Genomic DNA, 22,727 nt, shown 5'->3' on the forward strand with positions numbered 1-22,727 from the left:
CAGTTTCCCCACCTTCAGAGTGAGGGTGTGGATGCGAGAAGCCCTGGTCTCCACAGTCCTGGGAATGGAGGGCGTGGTAAGCACGCGGGGTCACGGGGCCCCCACCCGGCCGGCCACGTGGACAGGCCAGAGCCACGGTCTGCCCTGCTTCACGGGCACGGCGCCCACGGCTCCGTACCAGGGCCCTCGTCTGGCCCCGCTTGTCACGGGCAAGTCACACGGCCTCTTTCCGCTTCCTCTTTCCTCCAGGGCGCGACAAAGCGGTGGCCAAGCCCAGCCCGGCCAGCGCCCGCCAGCCGAGGGCCGCGGGCCAGGAGAAAACGAAGGGCAGCGCCGCGGCCTCTCTGAGGATGGACCCGCACGGCCGCGCTGGCAGGAGCAGGAAGTCCACAAAACTGCGGTCTGTCTCCCGCTCCCTGATGCTCTGTCACGCTAAGACCAGCGACGACGGCTCGAGCCCCGACGAGAAGTACCCCGATCCCTTTGAGATGCCCCTGGGCCAGGGCAGGGAGCGGATCTTCCACTCGTCGGTGCAGCTGGCAGACACATCGGAAGCCGGGCCCGGCAGCCTTCCTGATCTAACGCCGGCCTCGGAGGCGGCTCAGCTCCACGCCGCTGGGAGCGATCGAGGCAAGAGCTGTAGGAGGATGTTGTTCCTGAAGGTAGGCCCGGGACCCGCGGGGCCGGAAGGCTCTGTGGTTGGCTTTGGGTGCTCCGAATTAAAGCCTGTGAGCCAGGGCTCACTGGAACGAGAACGATGAGCGTGGCAGCGAATCGGGCTCAGTTAACCTTCTCGCTTGAGCGATGGGGGGAGACACTGTGTCAGGGGGCGGTAACGGAGCCCGGGTCCCTGCTGGAAATCGCAAAGCGCGTGGTCAGTGCACTTGGAAAGGTTCCTCCCTGTCTCCGGCGTGTGCTGGGGGGCTCCCGTCACCCCCAGTAGAGAACCTGACGGGGACTGACTCCCAGGGCCAGGGCAGAGGAGACCTGGGTCACACAGGGCAGGGAGGAGAGGGTCAGTGCGCTCGCCCCCTGGGTGCGGAGCGTGAGCATTTTCCCACGCGGGCGGCCGAGGGGGAAGCGAGGTGGTGTTCGCAGACCCGCCAAACTTCAGAAGGTCTTCTCTTCTGTTAGACCCTATTTCAAGTTGTGTTATCCCAGCGAGATGGAAACTGCGGGGGACGGAGGCTGCTCGAGGTATTTTAGTCTGTCCAGGACTGTGCCTTCAGCCTTCCATCGAAGGTGGCCTTTCCCAAGGGTCCAGGCGGCCCTGAACCTTGGAGCTCGTGCGGCTCACCCAGCCCGGAAGGGTTTCTCCCACGCCTACTGCTGAGTCCCCCCGGGCACGGTCATACGATTGTCCACAGAAACCAGGGAAGGCCTTTCACTCCCCGCGGAGGGGGTCCGGGACCTTTGCACAACTTGCTTCCTTGAGGAGGAAAGTAATAGCTTAACGTGTATACGATAAACAGGATCATGGGACATTATATGGCAGGCTAGCAGGTCTGGCCCCGTGGTGGGGATGTCCAGACGTAAGCTGCTTCCCCAAAGGCCTCACCCGGCCCGGCATGCTCCGTCCTGCTCCGTCACCCACGATGTGACTTCTGTAGGTGTGACCTGAGTAGGGCCGAAGGAGGGACCAGCGTCCCACTGGGGTTGGGGGAGCCTGGCCAGGCTCCTGGTTTGCCACGAATGATGCCAAGTATTTATTTACTTAGTTTTGAGACAGAGACAGAGAGACAGAGAGAGTGGGGAGGCGCAGAGAGAGAGAGAGAGAGAGGAGGAGAGAGAATGCCAAGCAGGCCCCTCGCTGTCAGCTCAGAGCCCGACGTGGGGCTCGAACTCATGAAACCGTGAGATCACGACCTGAGCCGAAAGCAAGAGTCAGACGCTTCACTGACTGAGCCCCCCGGGCGCCCCTAAGAGTCAAGTTCATTAACGATGATACCACGGTAGCCAGGTGAGAGCCCAGATAAGTGAAATTCAGACATCATTTTGAGATTCCAACAGGCTCCTAGAATGAATTACTGCTTGTGCTTCTCCTTAATCGCACAAGTATTTCCTGTGCACCTGTTGCACACCCGGCCCTGTGGGATCCAGTCGCCGCCCTCAAGGATCGTGTTTAAAGCGGATTAAAAAGGGCTGTAAGGAGGCTCCCAAGGAGGGAGGCGTCCCCGGAGCTGGGATCGCACATTCGGTGTTTGCAGAGCACCCACCTAGGCCAGGCCGTTGCCGGGGGGGCAGGGGAGACAAGCAGGCTCAGTCCCTGGCCGCACACAACTGTATTCTGGCCCCGGGGGGTGGGGAGGGGACAGATGTTAACACCTTTGTGATAGGACGTGACACAGTGAAGGGCTCTGAAGAAATCTTACGCGGGAGCAGGAGACGGTGACGAGGGGAGCTCACTGTCCTTTTCCAGAAGGTGCCCACGAAGGCTTCTGTGAGGAAGTGACATGTGGGCAGGGACCTGGGAGAGGTGGATGAGTGAGTCATATGAACATTTCAGGCAGGGAAGAGCATTTCAGGCGGAGGGAACAGCATGCGCAAAGTCACGAAGGAAAGAGTGATTTGCAGCGGTGAGAAGAGTGTCCCTTGGAGGGGGGCGGGTTGTGGTCGGACGGGGTGGGGGGAGTGAGCCAGAGTTGTAGCTTCTGCGGTGCTCATGGAGGCACGGACAGCACACATGTGTCCTGCTTAAGGGTGTGGGTGCAGACATGGAGGGGGGGGGTCACGGGATGTGCGGCTCTGTCTGTAGACGGGCACCCTGGAGGAGGTGTCTGTGGAAGGCAGGATATCCAAGTAAGGAAGTTGAGATCGCGGGGCGTGGTGTGAGTGAGCAGAGGGGCGTCAGCGGAGGCTGGGAGGTGGGGAAGGGGTGCACCTGTTGCAGGCGGGGATGGGGTGATGTGCACAGTTGAGTCACGTTGGAGACAAGGGTGAACTGGGAAGGCAGAGAGGGCTACGGGCAAGCTTGGAACCCGAGCTTTCTCGGTTTCCTTTCGCAGGAGCACAGGTGATCTCAAACCATCCACCAGGACATTCTAAGCAAGCGAGGGTTTCATATGAAAAGTGCCAGGGCATAAAGGTCAAAGGTGGCAGCTGTCCCAGGGTCCTTTCTGGGGGAACCTCAATACCGAATAACACCCCCGCTCCCCACCTTCTCCCAGGGACACTCTCGTCCCCGCCCCAGCTCCTGCCCCGCCCTGCACCCAGGCGGGGCTCCGTTGGCCCCTACGGACGTCTCAGCTTCCAGCAATGCCATGGTTACACTGATTTCAAAACAACATCTGGAAAGAGTTCCGGTGACATCAGCCTCTGCTCTAGAAACGCCTAATATAAAAATTAAAGAAGAGGAAGTTCGATACACAGCCAAATGAGAAACAAGCCATACTGGCTGCGTTGCATTTGGCACGAGGAGGACTGAGGAAGTCACTGCCCAGGGTTGTGCCAGAGCCGCGCGGGGTCGCACAGAGAACCTGTGGGTGCCGTACAGGCGCCTGCGGGCCCCCTTCTCCGGGGGCCGCGTCCGGGGCCCCTGGGGATGAATTCACGCGGAAGGATGTTGAAAGCCGGCCTGTCTAGCCTAACCACACTCGGGGGGTCAGATAGACCCTGAAAGAGGAGGAAATGCACGCACTCCTTGGCCCCTCCAGACCCACTGTTTTTTGAAGGGAAAGGGGGTTTTAAAGGCCCTTTAGGGAGGGTGTGAGGCCAGAGGCAAGGAAGCTCAGGCAGGTGGGGCTGAGGCCCCGCCCACTCTGGTGGGAGCCCCGTCGCCAGTCTGCATTCCCACCAACAGTGCGAGGGGGTCCCCCTTTCTCCGCATCCTCGTCGATATTTGTTTCTTCGTGTGCCTTTCTGACAGGTGTGAGGCGATAGCTCATTGTGGTTTTGACTTGCGTTTCTCAGTCTTCTGATTTTTCTGCTGACTTTACAGTTTCACACGTGTCAGAAACCATAAAGCAAGTCAAGCACGAAAAAAACCAAAGGGACCAGGTCTCCCAGGGGGTGGGGGCGAGGGGGTCCTTTTGAAGAAATCGTTGTCTGCCGCCAGGTCACGAAGAGTTTTCCCCGCGTCTCTCCTGGAAGCTGTGTTGTTTTGCCTTTCGCATTTGGATCCTTAATTCATACGAAGTTGATTTTGTACACGTTGTGAAATATATGTTTCCACCGTATCTCTCTGCCGTCTACGTGTCTGTTACGTCTCACGTACCTAGCTGTGTCTTTCTGTTCTCCCATTATGATCCATCAGTCTCTTTTTTCTTTGCACTGATATCACAGAGGGTTCGGTTTTGTTCTAGAGAGAAAAGAGAGAGCATGAGCGGGGGGAGAGGGGCAGAGGGAGAGGGAGAGAGAATCTCAAGCAGACTCCGTGCTCTGCGCGGAGCCTGATGCGGGGCTCGATCCCATGATCCTGGGATCACGACCTGAGCTGAAATCAAGGGTCAGATGCTCAAACGACTGAGCCCCCGGGCGCCCCACAGAGTTTTAATTACGATAGTTTCATAATATAATATATTTTTGATCTCTGGTGAGTCTTCCAGCTTTGTTCTTCGAACTAGACTTGGTTATGCTGTTGGGATTTTTATTGCGATTGCCTCGACTCCGTAGAGGTGTATTTGAAAAGGACTGGTACCTTTCCAATATTGAATCCTCTGGTCCACTTGCCCGATAGAGCTCTCCAAAGTTTGACTCCAGTGTCTGGGTTTGTTTTTCTGCAGAGACGACCGTGTCTCCTTCCAGTCTCAAGAGGAAAGTTTCATTATTTTGCCAATAAGTCTGAAGTTTGCTGTCATTTTGTTCTGTTCAGGTACTCTTTATTGAATTGAGGAAGTTTCTTTCTATTTGCATTTGGAAGAGAGGTTTTATTTTTCCCCACATCAATTGTCAAGTTTTTTCAAAATGACTTTTTTTCTGCATTTACTGAGACCATCATATGGGTTTTTCCTGCTTTCTTCTTTTTTTTTTATTTTTATAAAATTTTTTTTATTTTAATGTTTTTAATGTTTATTTCTGAGACAGAGAGAGACAGAGCATGAGTGGGGAGGGGCAGAGAGAGAGGGGGACACAGAATCTGAAGCAGGCTCCAGGCTCTGAGCTATCAGCACAGAGCCCGATGCGGGGCTCGAACTCACAGACCGTGAGATCACGACCTGAGCCGAAGCCGGACGCTCAACCGACTGAGCCACCCAGGCGCCCCTCCTGCTTTCTTCTTAATAACGTGGGTGCATTGCACTGATAGACTTTGTAAAATGTTAAGACAACGTGGCCCTGGAATAAACCCAGTTTAGTGAAGGTCTATTATCCTTTCGATATAACTATGGATTTGGTATGTTAATATTTGGCTTACAACTTTTGCCATTTGTGTTTGTGGGAAAGCTTAGCCTCAACTTTTTTTCTTGTGATGCCCTTGTCTGGTTTTCATATTATGGGTGTGCTGGCCTCACGAAATGATTTGGGAAACATTTCCCCTTTTCCATCTTTTGGAATGGTTGGACTAATCCTAGAGCTATGCTTTTTTGAATGGTTGGGAGAATTCACCCGTAAACCATTTGGACCTGGATATCTCTTCGTGGGGAGGTCTTGAATTATCATTGGATCTATTTAATACATACAGGAATATTCGAGATTTTTATTTCTTCCTGTATCAGCTCCGGTAACATACATTTTTGTTCTGGAAATTTTTTTTCATCTGCGTTTGCTGAACTTATGAGCACAAAGTTGTTCCTAAAATCTGATCTAATCTACATTTTAATTGGAGTTTTTATTGAGATGATTATAGATTCACACGCTGTCGTAAAGAACAATACAGAGAGATCCTGGGTAAACTCTCCCGGTTTCTCCCGAAGATAGTGTTTTGCCAAACTGCAGTCCAGTGCCACAGCCCGCACGTGACAGTGACAAGTCAGGTTACTGTGACTTCCCCAGTTTTATTTACACTCGTTTGTGCATTTACATGTCATTTTTGGACATGGCAGGAACTATAGCGATTTCTGTTGTCCTTTTCAGATACTGATGCTTTGTTTTCCCTCTTTCTTTTTAATTGATCTGCCATTTCCAGAAAGGGATCAATTCTACGGTGTCTCAAAGGATCAGCTTTTGATTTCGTTGGGTTTCTCTGTTCCGTGTTTTCTGTTTAATTAACCTCTGCCCTTTTCCTTATTATTCCTTTCTTCTCCATTCTTCACGCCTGATGTTTTGTTCTTTTCTTCTAACTTTTTGAGATGGGAGCTTGGATCACCGATCTACGGCTTTTATTTTTTTCTAATTTGTGGCTATGAACTTCCCTCTAAATTTAGTAGCTGCCTCCAAAATTTCATATTCCATATCTTCGTTATTTTAAATAGTGTACGTGTTCTCTCGTGATTTCTTGTGTGGCCTGTGGCTTATTTGGAAACGTGTTGTTTAACTTTCAGGCAGGTGGGGAATTTCTACTTTCTCTGTTTCTGTATTGGTTCCTAGATGGGTTATTCTACAGTCGGAGAAGAGAATGTATCGTGAATAACTTTAACAGTGGAAATTTGTTGAAATAGAATATATATGTTGTTGGGGCGCCTGGGTGGCGCAGTCGGTTGAGCGTCCGACTTCAGCCAGGTCACGATCTCACGGTCCGTGAGTTCGAGCCCCGCGTCGGGCTCTGGGCTGATGGCTCAGAGCCTGGAGCCTGTTTCCGATTCTGTGTCTCCCTCTTTCTCTGTCCCTCCCCCGTTCATGCTCTGTCTCTCTCTGTCCCAAAAATAAATAAAAAAATTAAAAAAAAAAAAAAAAAAAAAAAAAAGAATATATATGTTGTTGCTGGATGCAGTGTTCTATGAATGTCTGTCCTGTTAGATCAAGTTCAATAATCACATTTTCCAGATCTTTTCCTCTTTTCTGGTCCCATTCCTCTGTTAGTTACTGAGAGAAGTGTGTTAAAGTCTCCAAATATGATTGCGGATCTGTTTCTGCTTTTAGTTCTGTCCATTTTTGCTTTCTACATTTTGAAGGCATATATTATTTGCATAGACATTTAGAATTAAAATAAATATTTTCGTGGTGGATTATCACCTTTGTAATTGGGAAATCTCTATCTTTTTGTCTAGTTTTGGCTTAAAATTTTCGCTTAAAAATTATTTGCTATTAGTAAAGCCTAATCTACTGTCTTTTGGTTACTTTTCCCCTCTTCTTTTGATCACCAACCTGCGTTCACATATTTAAGGAGTGTCTCATGTAACTAGCATAGAATTAGGTTAATTTTCTTCCAGCTTACAATCTTTATCTTATAATTATGGGTATTATTAAAACTCGGTTTTCTCTCTTTTCTTGCCCTCTTTTAGGTTAATATATATTTTTTACTATTCCATTTCTCTTTTAGTTGGCTTGTTAGTTATACATTTTTTTATTATTCTTTTAATCATTAAAATATACAACCTAACTCTGAAAGTGTTAGAGTCTCATATGAATTAGTACTCTTAGCGGCTCTCAGACAATACTAAGACCTTAACACACAACTCCTTATGCACCTGCCCACTTCTTTGATATTACCGTTGTGCATTTTAATTCTATTTATGTGCAGATCCCAAGAATAGATCATAATTATTGTTCTGTAAAGTCAATATTCATTGACGTTAATTCCCACGTTTACCCTCTCCATTATTCTTGATTCCTTCCTGCACTCCTTTTTTGTAAGTTTATTTATTTTTGAGAGTGAGTGCCTGCGTGTGCACAAGCAGGGGAGGGGCAGAGAGCGAGGGAGGGAGACACGGAATGTGAAACAGGTTCCACACTGTCAGCGCTGAGCCCAATGCGGGACTCCATCCCACCAACCAAACGGTGAGATCAGGACCTGAGCCAAATCAAGGATGCTTAACCGACGACTGAGCCTCCGAGGCGCGCCCCTTCCTGCGTTTCTGTGTCTCTCCTGGCGATCACTGTCCTTCAAGCCTGCCTCTAGTCCAGGCGGGACGGGCCAGGAGCACAGAGGGAGCTCCACGTGCCCAATGTCTAGATATTTCAGAGTCACGAGTCAAGGTCACATACAGCTCAGAGGTTCTGTCCTCCTACCTGGACAAATGTCCCTCTGTAAGGACTTGGATAGTCAAGTTCAGACAAGTTCTCGGAGATCTGCACGGGGACACGGTGCCGTGGACAGAGCCATCTGCTGGCTGTTGGCCACTGGCCACAAGTCCCTCTGTCCTCCTGCTCCTGAACACAGGGGCCCCGCATGCGAGCCTGTGGACACCCCCACTCTCTAGTCATTGCCCTCCCCAAACAGCCACCCCACCAGCCCTCCAGCCCAGGGCCACGCACACCAGTAATGGGATAGACAGAGGGGCCACCTGAGGCTGGGGCCCGAGCGCCCCTGGATGCCCTCTGATTTGTTTCTTACTTTCTCTCCAGCTAAATATTAGCAGGTTGCCACCTAGGCCTCAAGCACTATATTTACTCACTCGGAAGCTGGCACTCCTTTTATGGCCCTGTGGGGGGCGGGGAGGGATCGGGGACTGGCCCCTAGTAATGGCTCTAGAGATACCCGTGGAGACAACGGTTGCATAAATGAGTATCACGAGGCCACCCTTACGGCAGAGAGCCTATCGACATAGCCTGACCTTGCAGAGGGTTTTTGAGCCAACACGTGCGTTTACACGGGGCGCTGCCTTGGACGTTCCCTCCCGCAGGGGTCTGGGGTCATGGCCCTGGGTCTGCGAGGACGTTGGCAGATGAGACCAGACGCGTGGGAGGTCCTCCCCGGGGGGCTGCCCTCCTCAAAGAGTGCAGGATGCTTTGATCCGCATGGGAAAGGCCTCTGGAGTGTGGAAAGTCCTGCTTTTCTTTACAAATTCAAAATATTGGTTAGGCTAAGTCAGCACTCCTGCAGGGTGACTCAGGATAGATGAGGTCAGATCAACCGTCTGAATCGCAGGCTTGTGCTGTGCGTGGAGGGAGGGTGGCCCGGGCCTCGGCGAGCAGACGAGCCCCTTCGCTCTGCTGCGGCTTTGAGGCCCAGGCCTCCTCGACGAGCGGGAAACCCAATCCCTTGGCCGCTTGCCTCTTCCTGCCGCACAGAAGAGGAGATTGGGGAGGCCGCCGGGAGGGAGGCTGGGGGACTCCCACGGAGCCCCGGGGTGTAGGGGGCACGGTGGGAGGGAGGCAGGGGGTCCCCGTGGAGGGACTGGGAGGGCAGGCCCGCGGGCGCGATCACATGCCCTTGCTCCGGCCTCCGGACTCCACGTGGGCTCTGGTCCCCGTTTCCATGCTCAGAAGACATTTGCCTGGAAGCTGGTCTTTGGAATCTCGGTTCTGCGAGGACCCCATTTGGTTCGTGAGAAGGGGTTTGGTGGAAAGAAGCCGGAGAATAGGGGAGATCGGGAGGAAGAGGTGAACCACCTGCCTTCACGGTTCATACTTGTCAATACGGCCCTTCGCGTGTCCGTTACAACGCACGGAGGCTTCTCCGTGCTGTTCCCACTCAGCCCTGTCCGGAATACCTTCCTGACGGGTCCAAGAGCCCACATCTCCGTCAGCTGTGGGGGTCATCTGCAGGGTGCTTTTCCTGACCCTGCCCCCCACCCGGAGCCTCAGCCATCCTGGCTCGAAACAGTCTTCTGGGTTTAGGGGCTTTCATCTGGGCTGTGCCTCCCGATTGCTCTGCATTAATTTCTCCCAGCTATGCAAATGTCTAAGCTCCCGCCGCAGAATGAATCGTAAGCACCAGCTACAGGCGGGAAGGATTCACTGTGTCAATTTGCCCTTCCCCCACCGGCTTGGGACAGGGTCTGAAAAAATGACGATGGCTGCGCGAGGATCCACCACAGGGACGTACCGTAATTGTTTTGTTCCCCGATCTTGAAAACATTTTAGTAAATATTGGGAATATAAAAAGAAATTTATAAAATGTATATGCACTCTAAAAAAAGAGAAACATGCCCTAAATATCTGCATATCAATCATCAAGTTTAAGAAACAAATCTGGCGGGGCACCTGGGTGGCTCAGTCGATTCAGTGTCCGACTTGGGCTCAGGTCCTGATCTCATGGTTTGCGGGTTCGAGCCCTCCGTCGGGCTCTGTGCTGACAGCTGGGAGCCTGGAGCCTGTTTCAGATTCTGTGTCTTCTTCTCTCTCTGCCCCTCCCCTGCTCTCACTCTGTCTCTGTCTCTCTCAAAAATAAATAAATGTTTATTTATCTTCCACTAAAGAGGAAAATTCTAGGGGTGCCTGGGCGGCTCAGTCGGTTCAGCGTCGGACTTCGGCTCAGGTCGTGATCTCGGGGTTCGTGAGTTCAAAACCCGCGTTGGGCTCTGTGCTGACAGCTCGGAGCCTGGAGCCTGCTTCGGATTCTGTGTCTCCCTCTCTCTGCCCCTCCCCTGCTCACGTTCTGTCTCTCCGTCTCAAAAGTAAATAAACGTTAAAAAAAAAATTTAAAAAGTGACTGTTAATTGTAACTCAGATATTTTCATTATCACGTTCAGGGTCTCTTGGTCCGACTTAAATCGCGTGTTTCAGCAGGCAATACCTACTTACATGTAGCATGTGGCTCCGGGCTATTTTTCTGGGCTTCTGTTGGAAACAACACTTCAGTTTCCAGAGTCCTTGCAGCGCTATTCTGGTCCCGCTCGATTTTTCTGGCCCTGCTGGTACATATTCCTTCCAGTTCTGCCTCCTGGGGTGGAAAGAGCTTCTCTGGCCTGCCTGGGATCACGGGTGACCATCTGCCACTCAGGGTGGGATGGGCAGAAGCGGCTGGGCCTCCGTCTTTTTGGCCAGTAGGTGGAGGGCAGGAAAATGAAGCGCTCAGCTGATGCCGTCCCTGCAGGTGCACGGACTTCCTGCTCGTGCCCTAGTTCTGGAGTGGGGGCTGGGTCAGCCTGGGGCTGCAGATCAGACCACCTGCTGGTGCCCTGGTGGTGGGGAAGGGGCTGGGGCTTCTGCTGGGTCGTGCCGATCTCCCGCCTTTCCCCGCCTTCTGGCCAGGCAAGAGAGAACGTCGTTTTCTGTTCACTCCTTGTGTTTGCCTGCCTGCAGTTCTGGGTTAGAGGACTCTCCCGGGTATATAGTTGGTAAAAAGAAAGCCCAGGAACTCACCATATTGCTATTCTGCAAGTCCTGAGTCTCCTACCCACCTAGCCGTCTCTTTTCTGGCTTTCAGAATCCTTTCGTTGCTATCTTGAATAATTTCCGGGGTATTTAGCTGTATTTAGCAGGGAGGAAGAAAGTGAGTCAACGCCATGTCGTCAAGGAACTTTGGAGGCCTCAGCTCTACCTGTTTTCGACGAGAATACGCATGCAATCGCACGGTGATCGCTCTTTTGGTAGGCTTGCTTCTGCTACTCAAATTTTGTCCCAGAAATACATTCATGTCATTTCTTTGGTTTTTTAATGTTTATCTATTTTTGAGAGAGAGAGACAGAGAGAGAGAGAGAGAGACTGTAAGTGAGGGAAGGGCAGAGAGAGAGGGAGACACAGAATCCAAGCAAGCTCCAGGCTCTGAGCGGTCAGCACAGCGCCCAACGCGGGGCTCGAACCCACGCACCGCGAGATCATGACCTGAGCCGAAGTCAGACGCTTAACCGACTGAGCCACCCAGGTGCCCTTCTTTTTCTTTAAAGTTTATTTATTTTGAGAGAGAAAGAGAGAGAGAGGGACAGAGAATCCCAAGCAGGCTCCACACTGTCAGCACGGAGCCCGACGCAGGGCTCGAACCCACGAACCGCGAGATCACGACCTGAGCTGAAGTTGGACACTTAACCGACTGGGCCACCCAGGCGCCTCTCATTTCATTTTGTTGGAATTCAATGATTTTTTTTCCCGCTGTTTTACGGTATTTTATTGTGTGACTACAGTATCCATGTTACTACTGATAGACATTTGGGTTACTTGCCTCTACTCCTCTTTAACTTAGAGACTGTACTGCTGTGGACATTTTTGTACTTGTCTCCGTGTGTGTCTGCAGGTTTCAATAGGTATAAAGCTAGATGTGAAATCAGTGAGTCTCAGGTATGACATCATCATTATCTTCATTTGTACGAGATACTGTTGAATTATTTTCTAAAGTGCTTGAGGGGCTCCTGGGTGGCTCAGTCAGTTAAGCGCCTGACCTCGGCTCAGGTCATGATCTCATGGTTCGTGGGTTCAAGTCCCGCGTCGGGCTCTGTGCTGACAGCTCGGAGTCTGGAGCCTGCTTCGGATTCTGTGTGTGTCTCTCTCTCTGCCCCTCCCTGACTTGTGCTCTCTCTCTCTCTCTCTCTCTCTCTCAAAAATAAATAAACATTAAGAAAAAAATTTAAAAGTGCTATGCCAACCTACCCTTCCTTCAGCAGGTGTAAATTTCTCAGTTGGTCTGTATCCTCACCAGTTCTTGGTATCATCAAGCTTTTAAACTTTTTTTCCAGTCTGGGGCCTATTAAATTGTTTTTCACAGTAACTTATTTTTGTATTTTCCTAATTGCTAGTAAGTTGCACATATTTCCATATTTATGGGATGTTTGCATTTCCTCTTATGTGATACGCCCAGCCGAACTTTTTCCGTTTTTCTTCTGGGTTGTTGGTCTCTTTCTTTTTCCAGCTCTTAACTTGTCGTTTTACTCTTTTTAATTAACGAGTAGGAGTTCTTTATTTTAGTGGGAGTTTACCAATCAAGTCCTTTACAGTTTGTGCTGTTTTGCATCTGGTTTGAAACTTTTATCCCTTCCTAAACATGCTCTGTTATCATGGCTATCCTCTTCCGTTGTCTTCTGAACATCTTATAGCTTTGACTTTTGTATGTATGTATTTAATCCACCCGGAACTGATATTTGTGAATGTACTGGTCCATTACATCGTTTCCACACGGTTGACCTATCGTCCCAACACCTCAATTAGTGTTTGTCCCCGCCCCCCCCATGTACAGTGTTAGCTCTCTCACAAATTGGGTTTCTTCGTATGAACATGAAGCTATTCCAGGCTGTCTGTTCTGTTCTGTTGTCAGTTTGTTATCCTAATGTCAAACTCTACTATCTTCATCATTACATTTAAAAATAATTATTATTCTCTCATATGGAAGTTTCTCTGTGCTTAGTTAAGTATGTGTCTATTTAATGCCATTTGATTCTTGATAAAAATTTAAGGATCAGTTTGTGATGTTCTAAAAAACACTTGCAATTTTGGTTAGTACCGCCTTAAATTTATAAATGACTTTGGGGAGAACAGACATCCATATGATTTTTTTTGTGTCTCCCATTTTTGTGTATATGATTTCTCTCTCGACTATTCTGGACTTATTTAATGCCCTTCAGTAAGTTTTGTAGTTTTCTTCAGAAGGAGCTTACATATCTTTCATGAGCTTTGTGAAGGTAACCTTTTAAAATAATTCCTTCTTCTAACTGCTGTTTTGGGGTATTGGTAATGCAATTTTTAAATAGTTTTTAAAATTAAATTCTTTGTTTCAAGATTATCGTAGATTCACATGAAGTTGTAAGAAAATAATACGAAGAGATGCGTACACCTTAGTTTTTCCCAATGGTAACATCTTGGCTAACTCTAGTATGATATCACAATCAGGTTATTGGTATTGATGCAATCAACGTACAGAATACAGTAACGCCTTGGTTTGCGAGCATAATTCGTTCCGGAAACATGCTTGTAATCCAAAGCACTTGGATGTCAAAGTGAATTTCAAAGAACCATTGGCTCAGCTGTGATCGTGTGACATTCGGCGTCCCATGCTACTCGTATTGCAAGACGTCGCTCGTTTGTCAAGTTCAAATTTATTGGAAATGTTTGCAGCACACTCGCAGAACAAGTTACTCTCAATCCAAGGTGTTGCTGTATTTCCATTACGGCAAAGACTCCTTCTGTTGCCCCTTTATGCCGCACTCACTTCCCTCCCACCCCCACTCCACCTTCCCCCACGGCCACCATTTCTAAACTTTCACCATTTCAAGAGGGTTGTATAAATGGCATCAGACAGTGTGTAACCTTTGGGGACCGGCTTTGTTCACGCAGCGGAATTCTCTGGAGGTTGACTCAGCCTGTTGTGTGTATCAGTAACTCCTTTTCATTGCTGAGGAGGGTTGCTTTGTATGGATGGCCCACTCGCAATGAAAGGACCTCCGTGTTGTTTTCACTTTTTGGCCATTGTGAATAGAGCTGATACAAACACTCCTGTGCAGCTGAAACATATGATTTCATTTCACCGGGATAAATGCCCAGGAGTCCAGTTCTGGGGTTCTACAACAGCCGTATGTCTTATTTGGAAAGAAATTGCCAAACAATTTTCTGGCGTGGCTGTCCGTTTTACGGTCACGTAAAGTATGAGTGATCCAGTTTGTCTGCAAGCTCGACAATATTCGATGCCGCCATTTTTTACTTGGGCCATTCTGATGCGTATGTAATAATATCTCATTGTGGTTTTAAACTTCGTTTCATTAATGACCGATGACATTGAACATCTTTTCGGGTGTTTATTTGCCTCTTCAGAGAAACGTCTGTTCTGTGTTTGGCTCATTTTCTGATTAGATTGTTATTTTTCCTGTGGAGTTTGAAGAATTCTTTATATATTCTAGGTACTCGTCTTTTATTGCATACGTGGCTTACAAATCTTTTCTCCAGGACGGTATGTGGTTTGTCTTTACATCCTCTTACGGGGATCTTTCAGAGAACAAAAGTTTTTAATTTGGGTGAAGTCCAATTTATCGATTCTTTTTATGGATTATGTTCTTGGTGTTAAGTTTAAGCATCCTTTCCCTGGCTCTAGATCCTGAACAGTTTCTTCTATTTTTTCTAAAAGTTTTATAACTTTACCTTTTATGTGTCGGTCCTTTTTGAGTTCATTTTTGTAAGAGCTAAGAGATGCGGGCCACGCCTCCTCGTCCCTCACCTCCCTCCCCACCCCCATCGATGTTCACTTGCTGCGACATCATTTGCTGAAAAGGCTCTCTTGCCCCCATTGAGTTGCGTTTGCACCTTTGTTATAAATTAGGTGGGCATGTTTGTGTAGGTCTATTTCTGCGTTCTCTAGTCCATACGTATATCCATCCTCCAATACCGAACATTTTTGGTTACTGTAGCTACATAACAGTTCTCAAAATCAGGTTGGCTGATTTCTCCTACTTTATTGTTCTTTTTCCAAAGGTGTTTTAGCTACTCTAGTCTCTTAGCATTTCCGTATAGATTTTAGGATAATTTCGTCTATATAAAAAGTCTTACTGGGATTTTTAGTAGGAATCACATGAACTTTATATATAGATTTGGGGAGAACTAATCTTTACCGAGTTTCCCAATCTATGAATATGGTATATCTATCTACTGAGATCTTTGGCTTCTCTCCTTAGTGTTTCATAGTTTGCTCTGTACAAGTCCTGACTATGTTTCCCTGGATTTATGCCTAAGGATTTTTCTTTTTTTGAGCGATTGTAAATGGCATTACAATACTAAATTTAGATTTTAGTATCTGTGTGTTCATTGCCAGTAGAAAGAAATCTAGTTGATTTTTGTTATGTTTATTGCAAATAAACATATACTGCACATATGTTTACTGCAAATCACTGAACTCACTTATTCATTTTATGAGTTATTTTCAAAGATGCCTTGGGATGTCCCATGTAGACAATCGTGTCATCTGTAAATAAAGACAGGTTTCGTTCTTCCTTTCTCAACTGAACTCCTTCTATTTCCTTGTGTTGCCTTATTGCAGTGGCCAGAATTTTCAGCACCAAGTCCAATGAGTGTTGAGATGAGGCTTTCTTGCTTTGTGTCCAACCTCAGAGGCAAAGCATTCAGTTCTCCTCATCAAGAGAGCTGTTAGCTATGGGTTTTTTGCCAATATCCTTTATGAAGTTGAGAATGTTCTTGTTTTAGGCCTAGTGCACTGAGAGTTTACATTATGACTCAGTGTTTAATTTCATCAGATGCTTTTCTGCACCGATTGATGGGATCATGTAATTTTTCTTTGTTAGCCTGTGAATACGGTAGATTACCATAACTGAGTTTTGAATGAACTCTCCCTGCATCCCTGGAATAATCCCACATGGTCATCATATATAATTGTTTTTACGAATTGGTGAATTTTATTTGGTGGTATTTTGATAAAGATTTTTTTTTCTCAGAATTTTTTCATTTTATTTCATTGTTCATATTTATTCTATAAAGTTGTTTATTATATTCTCTTACCTTTTAAATCTGTAATCATGTCCCCTCTTAACCTTTCCTGTTATGTGTGTTCTGTCTCTCTCTTTTTTCTTCTTGATTAATTTTGCTGGCGATTCACCAATGTTTTCCCAGAACCAAATTTTAATTTTGTCAGTCCCCCTATTACATGTGTCATAAATCTTGTTCTTACCTCTATCATTGTCTCTTTTCTACTTCCTTTGATGATTAGCTCATTAATTAATTTCAGCCTTTATCTTTCTACATAGAAGCATTTAAGATAACTTCTCTAAAGTATTGCTTTATCTTTAGCCACGTTTCACAAGATCTGACATCTAAATTCACATTATCGTTCAGCTCGAAACGCTTTAAAATTTCCGGTATCGTTTTCTTTTTTGACCCACGAGTTATGTAGAAGGTGTGATTCTTGATTTTTCAAACACATGGGTATTTTCCAGTTACTCTTTTAAAAAGCTTTCCTGACTTATTTTTGAAATAATTGTAGATGGGCTCAAAGTTACAAGGACAGCCCCGCTAGCACAGCCTCACTTTCCCCGTGGCTGCACCCTGCGTGGCCACCGTAGGACATCAACCCCAGACGTTTGACCTTGTTACAAGTGTTCGGTTCGGTGCTATGCTGTCCCACCGTGTGGCTCTGTGGAACCACCACCCCAATCGAGATACGGAGCTGCCCCACCTTCCCTTAAGCCCCCCTGCTGCTGTCCCTTTACAGCCACCCCTAACCTCGGGCAACACGAGTTTGTCTCCTCTCTCTCCGGTTATCCTTTTATCGGGCTTTACGGCTAATGGTGCTGTTGTCAGAACCTGTGGTCCTGTTCCAGGCCACTGTGGTTGTTGCGAGTGGTTTGATGGCCCTGTTTACGATTGATTCTTCTTGGGAAATAGTTCATGTCTGTTTGAGGAAACACTGTATCCTTCTCCTGCTAATTGCATTCTTTAAAAAGTCTATACACTTTTCTGATGTTCATCTGCTTGATCTGGCAGGGTTCGGGGTGTAGGTTCAAAACCCAGGCTACATGTCCCTCGTTATGTCAGTACAGAGGGCGCTGATTCAAGGTGCCAACAAGCTTGGAATTGTATCCTTTTCATGATTTAAAGCAGGTATCATTCTATAGTGACTTGGGTTCTATTAATTATTTTTGCTTAAATCTACTTTTTCTATAAACTGGTGCCAGATTCATTTTGATTAGCATTCGTCTGATGCATCTGTAAAATAAATCCCTGATAAGCTGGACTTCTTTAAAAGGAAAACAAGGCTGCTCCGGGAAAGACAACGGTCAAGACAATGAGAAGACAAGCCACCGAGTAGGAGGCTGGGTGTGACTACAGCTGTAGGGGGGTGTGGGGGGAGGTGGGGCCGCTCCGTATCTGTTGTCTTTGCAGAAAGCACATCTGATGAAGGACTGTGACCCAAAGTATGCAAAGGACTCTTAAAACCCAACGCTGAGAAGACAACCCTAATTAAAAAAGTGGGCAAGGACTGGGGCGCCTGGGCGGCTCTGGCTCAGGTCGTGATCTCGCGGCCTGTGATTTCGAGTCCCCCGCCAGGCTCTGTGCTGACAGCTCAGAGCCCACTTCAGATCCTCTGCGCCCCTCCCTCTCTCTGTCCCTCCCCTGCTTGCACTCTCTCAAAAATAAATCCACATGTAAAAAAGTGGGCAAAGACCTTCGCAGATACCACCCCCCCCCCCCCCCCCACAAAGACCTACACGTGCAAGTAAGCACATGAAAAGATGCTCCTACGTCGTCAGGGACATGCAAAGGGAAACAGGCATGAGGGACTGCCACACACGTATTGGAATGGCCAAAACGGGGAACACGGACAACACCACCTGCTGGCGAGGATGGGGAACAGCACTGACTCTCATGCTCCGCGGTGGGGATGCAAAATGGCGCCACCACGTTGGAAGACAAGCTTGGTGGCTTCTCAGAGAACCAACCATACTCTTAACCGTCCGATCAACGCTTGGGCTCCTGGCGTTTACAAAGGAGCCGAACGCTCGTGCCCACACGGAAACCTGCGCACGGATGGGCACAAGCAGCTTTGTTCATAATCGCCCCAACTTGGAAGTCACCGAGATGTCCCTCAGGAGGGGAATGGAAACACAAACTGTGGTCCATTCAGACAACCGATGTTATCCGGCCCTGAAGACGTACCAGCCACCGAGCCACGAACACGCATGGAGGAACTTTAAATGTATAATATTAGGAGAAAGAAGCCAGTCTGAAAAGGTTACCTCTATGCGATTCCGCCCACATGGCTTTCTGGAAAAGACAAACTATGGAGACAGTAAACGATCAGTGTTTGCCCGGGGTGGGGCGGGTGGAGGGAGAAATGAGCGGATCAACAGAAGCAGTGACGTACATCCTCTGCATCAGGTTGCAGCGATGGGGGCATGTTATTGCGCGTTTGTCCAAACCCACAGAATGTACACCATCAAGAAGGAACCGGAGGTGAACTGTGGGCGTGATGATGACGCGTCAGTGCGGGTTCATCCCTGGTAACAAGCATGCCCTCTGGCGGCAGGTGCATACGGTGGGGGCGGCTGTGCACGTGTGGGGGCAGAGAGTGTGTGGGCAATCTCTGTACTTCCCTCTCGAGTTTGGTGTAAACCTAAAACTTCTCCAAAAAATTAAGTTTTTATTTAAAAGTGAATTTAAAAAAAATTTTTTAAAGGACATCTATCCTGACAATCCTTGTCTTTTTTTAAAAAAAATTTTTAATGTTTATTTATTTTTGAGAGAGAGATAGAGAGCATGAGCAGGGGAGGGACAGAGAGGGGAGACACAGAATCCGAAACTCCAGGCTCTGAGCCGTCAGCACAGAGCCCGACACGGGGGTCGAACCCGTGACACCTGAGATCATGACCTGAGTCAAAGCCGGATGCTCAACCGACTGAGCCACCCAGGCGCCCCAGACAATCCTTCTCTTTTAGCTGGATCATAGGGCCTCTTAAATTACGCACACATATGCGTGTAAAATTATGTCATTTTAAATATTTTTTCTACTTTGCCTGTTTTTTTTTCCTTCTGCTTTCTTGCCTTTTTTGTTGGTTATATTTTCTCGTTCTTCTTCTCCTCTATTGTTTCTGTTTATAACCCTGTTTCTGTAATTTTATGACTATCCCAGAAAATTTGGCACGCACATTCAGGTTTTCGAAGTGCTAAGTTTATCCGTTTTTACCTTCCGAACGGTACAAAAAACCACTGAATATTTTCATCCCAACATCTCGGCTTACATCCTATTATTTTCAGGTAACTTAGCTCTGCTTTCGTTTGTGAAACCACAAGGTATGGTTATTATTCCACGCAGCCATTTTTGTTTGGATTTATCCAAATATCCAGTTTTTCTTTTATTGACATTCTTTGTATCACAGGCCTCCAACGTGGAGTTTCTTCTCCTCCCTGTCTCTCTTCTCCTCCTTCACCTCCTCCTCCCTATGACCCCTTTCCCCTTCCCCCTCCCCCTCTTTCTCCTCCTCCCCCTCCTCCCTCCCCCTTTCCCCTCCCCCTTCCCCCTCACCTCCCTCTCCCCCTTCCCCTCCCCCTTCCCGCTCACCTCCCTCTCCCCCTCCCCCGTCTCTGGAATTGCACTGGTGATGATACACTGGTGGCAAAGTCCCTCAGATTTTCTCTTCGGAAGAACTTCATTTCACTCACTCTTAAAGATTTGCTTCCTGGTCTCTGAGTCTACGCCGATGGTCGCTTTCTCTTGCCACGTGGGACTAATTATTTCACAATTGCCCCCCAGACAGGAGCTTCGGGTTTAATCATTGCTCATTTAAAGACCATCTGTCTTCTCTCTGGCTGATTTAAAGAGCCGCTCTATGTTTCCACGTTCGGTGGTTCAGCTAGGAGCTAAGTACGCTTTTTCTTTTACTCATCTTATTTGGGATTTGTCGGGTTTCACGACTCTGTGGACGGATGATTTCTTCGGGGCGGGCGGAGGCTCGTCCAGGCTCACGTGCAGGGAGGGACTGTCCTCCTGGAACGCGGATTAGATGCTAGGCTCCCCACTCCTCCTCCATGGTCTGAACCCTCCTCGATGCTCCTGGTCCCTTTTGGTGGCCGTCGGGACATCTGTTTCAGGTCTGTATTTCAGTCCTCTTGCCCCTCTCTGGTGCCATCACATCCACTGTCCAGCCCATCGATTTACTTTCAAATCTCAATAATGTTATTATTTCAAGTTTCTTGGTACTTTTTCAAGTCTGCTGAGAACATTTTCATGGTTTCTCTCTCCTTAAGTTGTTCTATCGTCTCGTCTATTTCTTTGAAAATATAAACGTATTTACTTTGCTTTCTGTGTCTGTTTTTTCCCACACTGTGAAGTCTTTCTAGGTTTGATTTTGTGTGTCTTATTCCTTCTGGCTCTCTCTCAGGGTGCCTATTCCAGTATGTGTTTTAAAAAAAAATTTTTTTTTAATGTTTTTATTTATTTTTGAGAGAGACAGAGCATAAGTGGGGGAGGAACAGAGAGAGAGAGAGAGAGAGAGAGAGAGAGAGAGAGACACAGAATCCAAAGCAGGCTCCAGGCTCGGAGCTGTCAGCACAGAGCCCGACGTGGGGCTTGAACCCACGAACTGTGAGATCATGACCTGAGCGGAAGTCGGATGCTTACCTGACTGAGCCACCCAGGCGCCCCTATTCTAGTATGTGTTTTATGTATGTATGTATTATTTAGTTAGTTAGTTATGCATTCATTCATCCATTTGCCTATATATATATATATATATATATACACACATACATATAGGTATATATGTATATATACCTATATATATATGGGTATATAGGTATATATAGTATATATATATGTATATATATATATATTTAATTTAATTTAATTTAATTTTATTTTATTTTATTTTAATTTTTATTTTTAACCTTTTTTACCTTTTTCTCTGAGAGCTTATACATCTTGTTCGTGTCTCGGTGGGAATCTTTGTGACTTAAGTTAAAGCTCATTCTTCCAGAGAAGTTTCGATTTCGTTCCTGCCAGGTGGCTGGGGCACCACCAGCCTGGAACCATTTTAAACTAAATTCTGGTCTAGAGGTTTCTTTCAAGACACACATGTGGTACGAGTTCGGGCTGCCAGCTCTTGCGAGGGCCGTCTGGTAATTGTTAATCACCAGCAAATGAGGAAGGCTTCCCCCTCTTCCGTTCACGGCCATTTCCAGACTGGCAGTTTTCATGCAGTTCCCGAGGGGGGCACGGACTTATTTCCACTTTACATTTTAACTAAGGATGTAAATATGTGTCCCTCTGCGTCCTATTAAGCTTCACATCTTGAGAAGAAGCCGGGACTTCCCTTCTGCTCCCGATATCCCATAAAGCTCTAGAAGGTGAAGTTCAAGTTCAGCCGGTTCATAACATGATCGCAGGGCCTCAGCCGGCTTCTGGGCTGCTTACCTGCCAGGAAACTTGAGGGGCAGCCTCTGTTCACTGCGTGGCCCCTGGGTGTTTTTACTCCTTTGCTATTTCACCGGTATTTGCTGTTTCCCATCCCCTCCAATCTTTTGACTTGTTTTTAGCAGAAGGATCACAGTGATCGGTTACTGCCAAAACACCCTCGGTGCCACCTCATCATCGCCTTCTCCCACCGACAGCGAGATGGACATATCTCTACGCGTGTTTGTGCATTTTTTCCAGTTATTTCCCGTAGCGTATTTCCAGTCTCTGAAGAGGAGGATGTGAACGGAGGACTATCTGGGAAACAGATTGGCACTGCTCGGTGACTGTTTGGGACATTGGGGTGCTTGCTGGTCACCGACGCAGGTGCTTTGCTTACATTAGTTCATTTAATTCTTTTGACCATCCCACTAGACCTGATACGACAACACTCTACGGAAGGGCATTTCTATTGAGAGGAAATATAAACCCTGTTTGGGGAGAAGAATATTCAAATTTTTAGAGGGGAAAAGTTTTTAAATTTAGGAGAGCTCTTACAAAACTAGCAAGAGGCATCACTTGTTAACTAGACAACATAGTGTTATCATGTGAAACAGGTATGCGATGAAGGGCCGTCCTACCAGGCGTTAAAACAATGGCCGACAACCACCTCAGTGCCTTCCTGCTTTGAAGACTCCCTTGGGTCTGCTTCGCAGAGAGAGTCCTGGATTTGCTCAGGAGGCAGCTGCTTTGCACGGAGACGTCACTACGGAGGCATGACGCCTAAACTTACTCTTGAAAAGGGACCAGGAGCAAGGATAAGCAGCAGCAAGATGGGACAGGACGCAGCGGGTCCACGGCAGGGAGTGTGGCTCACTGGGGGCAAGGACGAGGCGCCGGGGAGCTCACATTTGACCTTGACCCCGTCAGAGGCAGACCCACCAGACATTCAGTCAGCCTCATGAATAGCGTTTGCATATTTACAACATCACGCCGGCAGGAGGAAGCCGTGGAGGACAGGGATATTACGAATGAATAAATGAACAGTCCTTTGAAAATGGTTTTATTAAGATATAACTCACACACCATACAATTCGCCCAATTAAAATGTACTTTTGGGGCGCCTGGGTGGCTCAGTCGGTTAAGCATCTAGGTTTAGGCTCAGGTCATGATCTCGAGGTTTCGTGAGTTCAAGCCCCATGTCGGGCTCTATGCT

General features: G+C 47.7%; 1 protein-coding gene across 1 annotated transcript in view; it reads left to right on the forward strand.

The window, feature by feature from the left end:
- The first annotated feature begins 335 nt into the window (after positions 1 to 335).
- IL16 (interleukin 16) overlaps positions 336 to 22,727 on the forward strand; it is a 70,275-nt gene continuing 47,883 nt past the window's right edge. Inside the window, exon 1 of the mRNA XM_042940827.1 lies at positions 336 to 662. Within this exon, the coding sequence (XP_042796761.1) occupies positions 351 to 662 (312 nt within the window). The 5' untranslated portion in view covers positions 336 to 350. The remainder of the gene's footprint in view (positions 663 to 22,727) is intronic.

This window comes from Panthera leo, chromosome B3 (assembly GCF_018350215.1).
Source record: "Panthera leo isolate Ple1 chromosome B3, P.leo_Ple1_pat1.1, whole genome shotgun sequence".
Lineage (NCBI taxonomy): Eukaryota > Metazoa > Chordata > Mammalia > Carnivora > Felidae > Panthera > Panthera leo.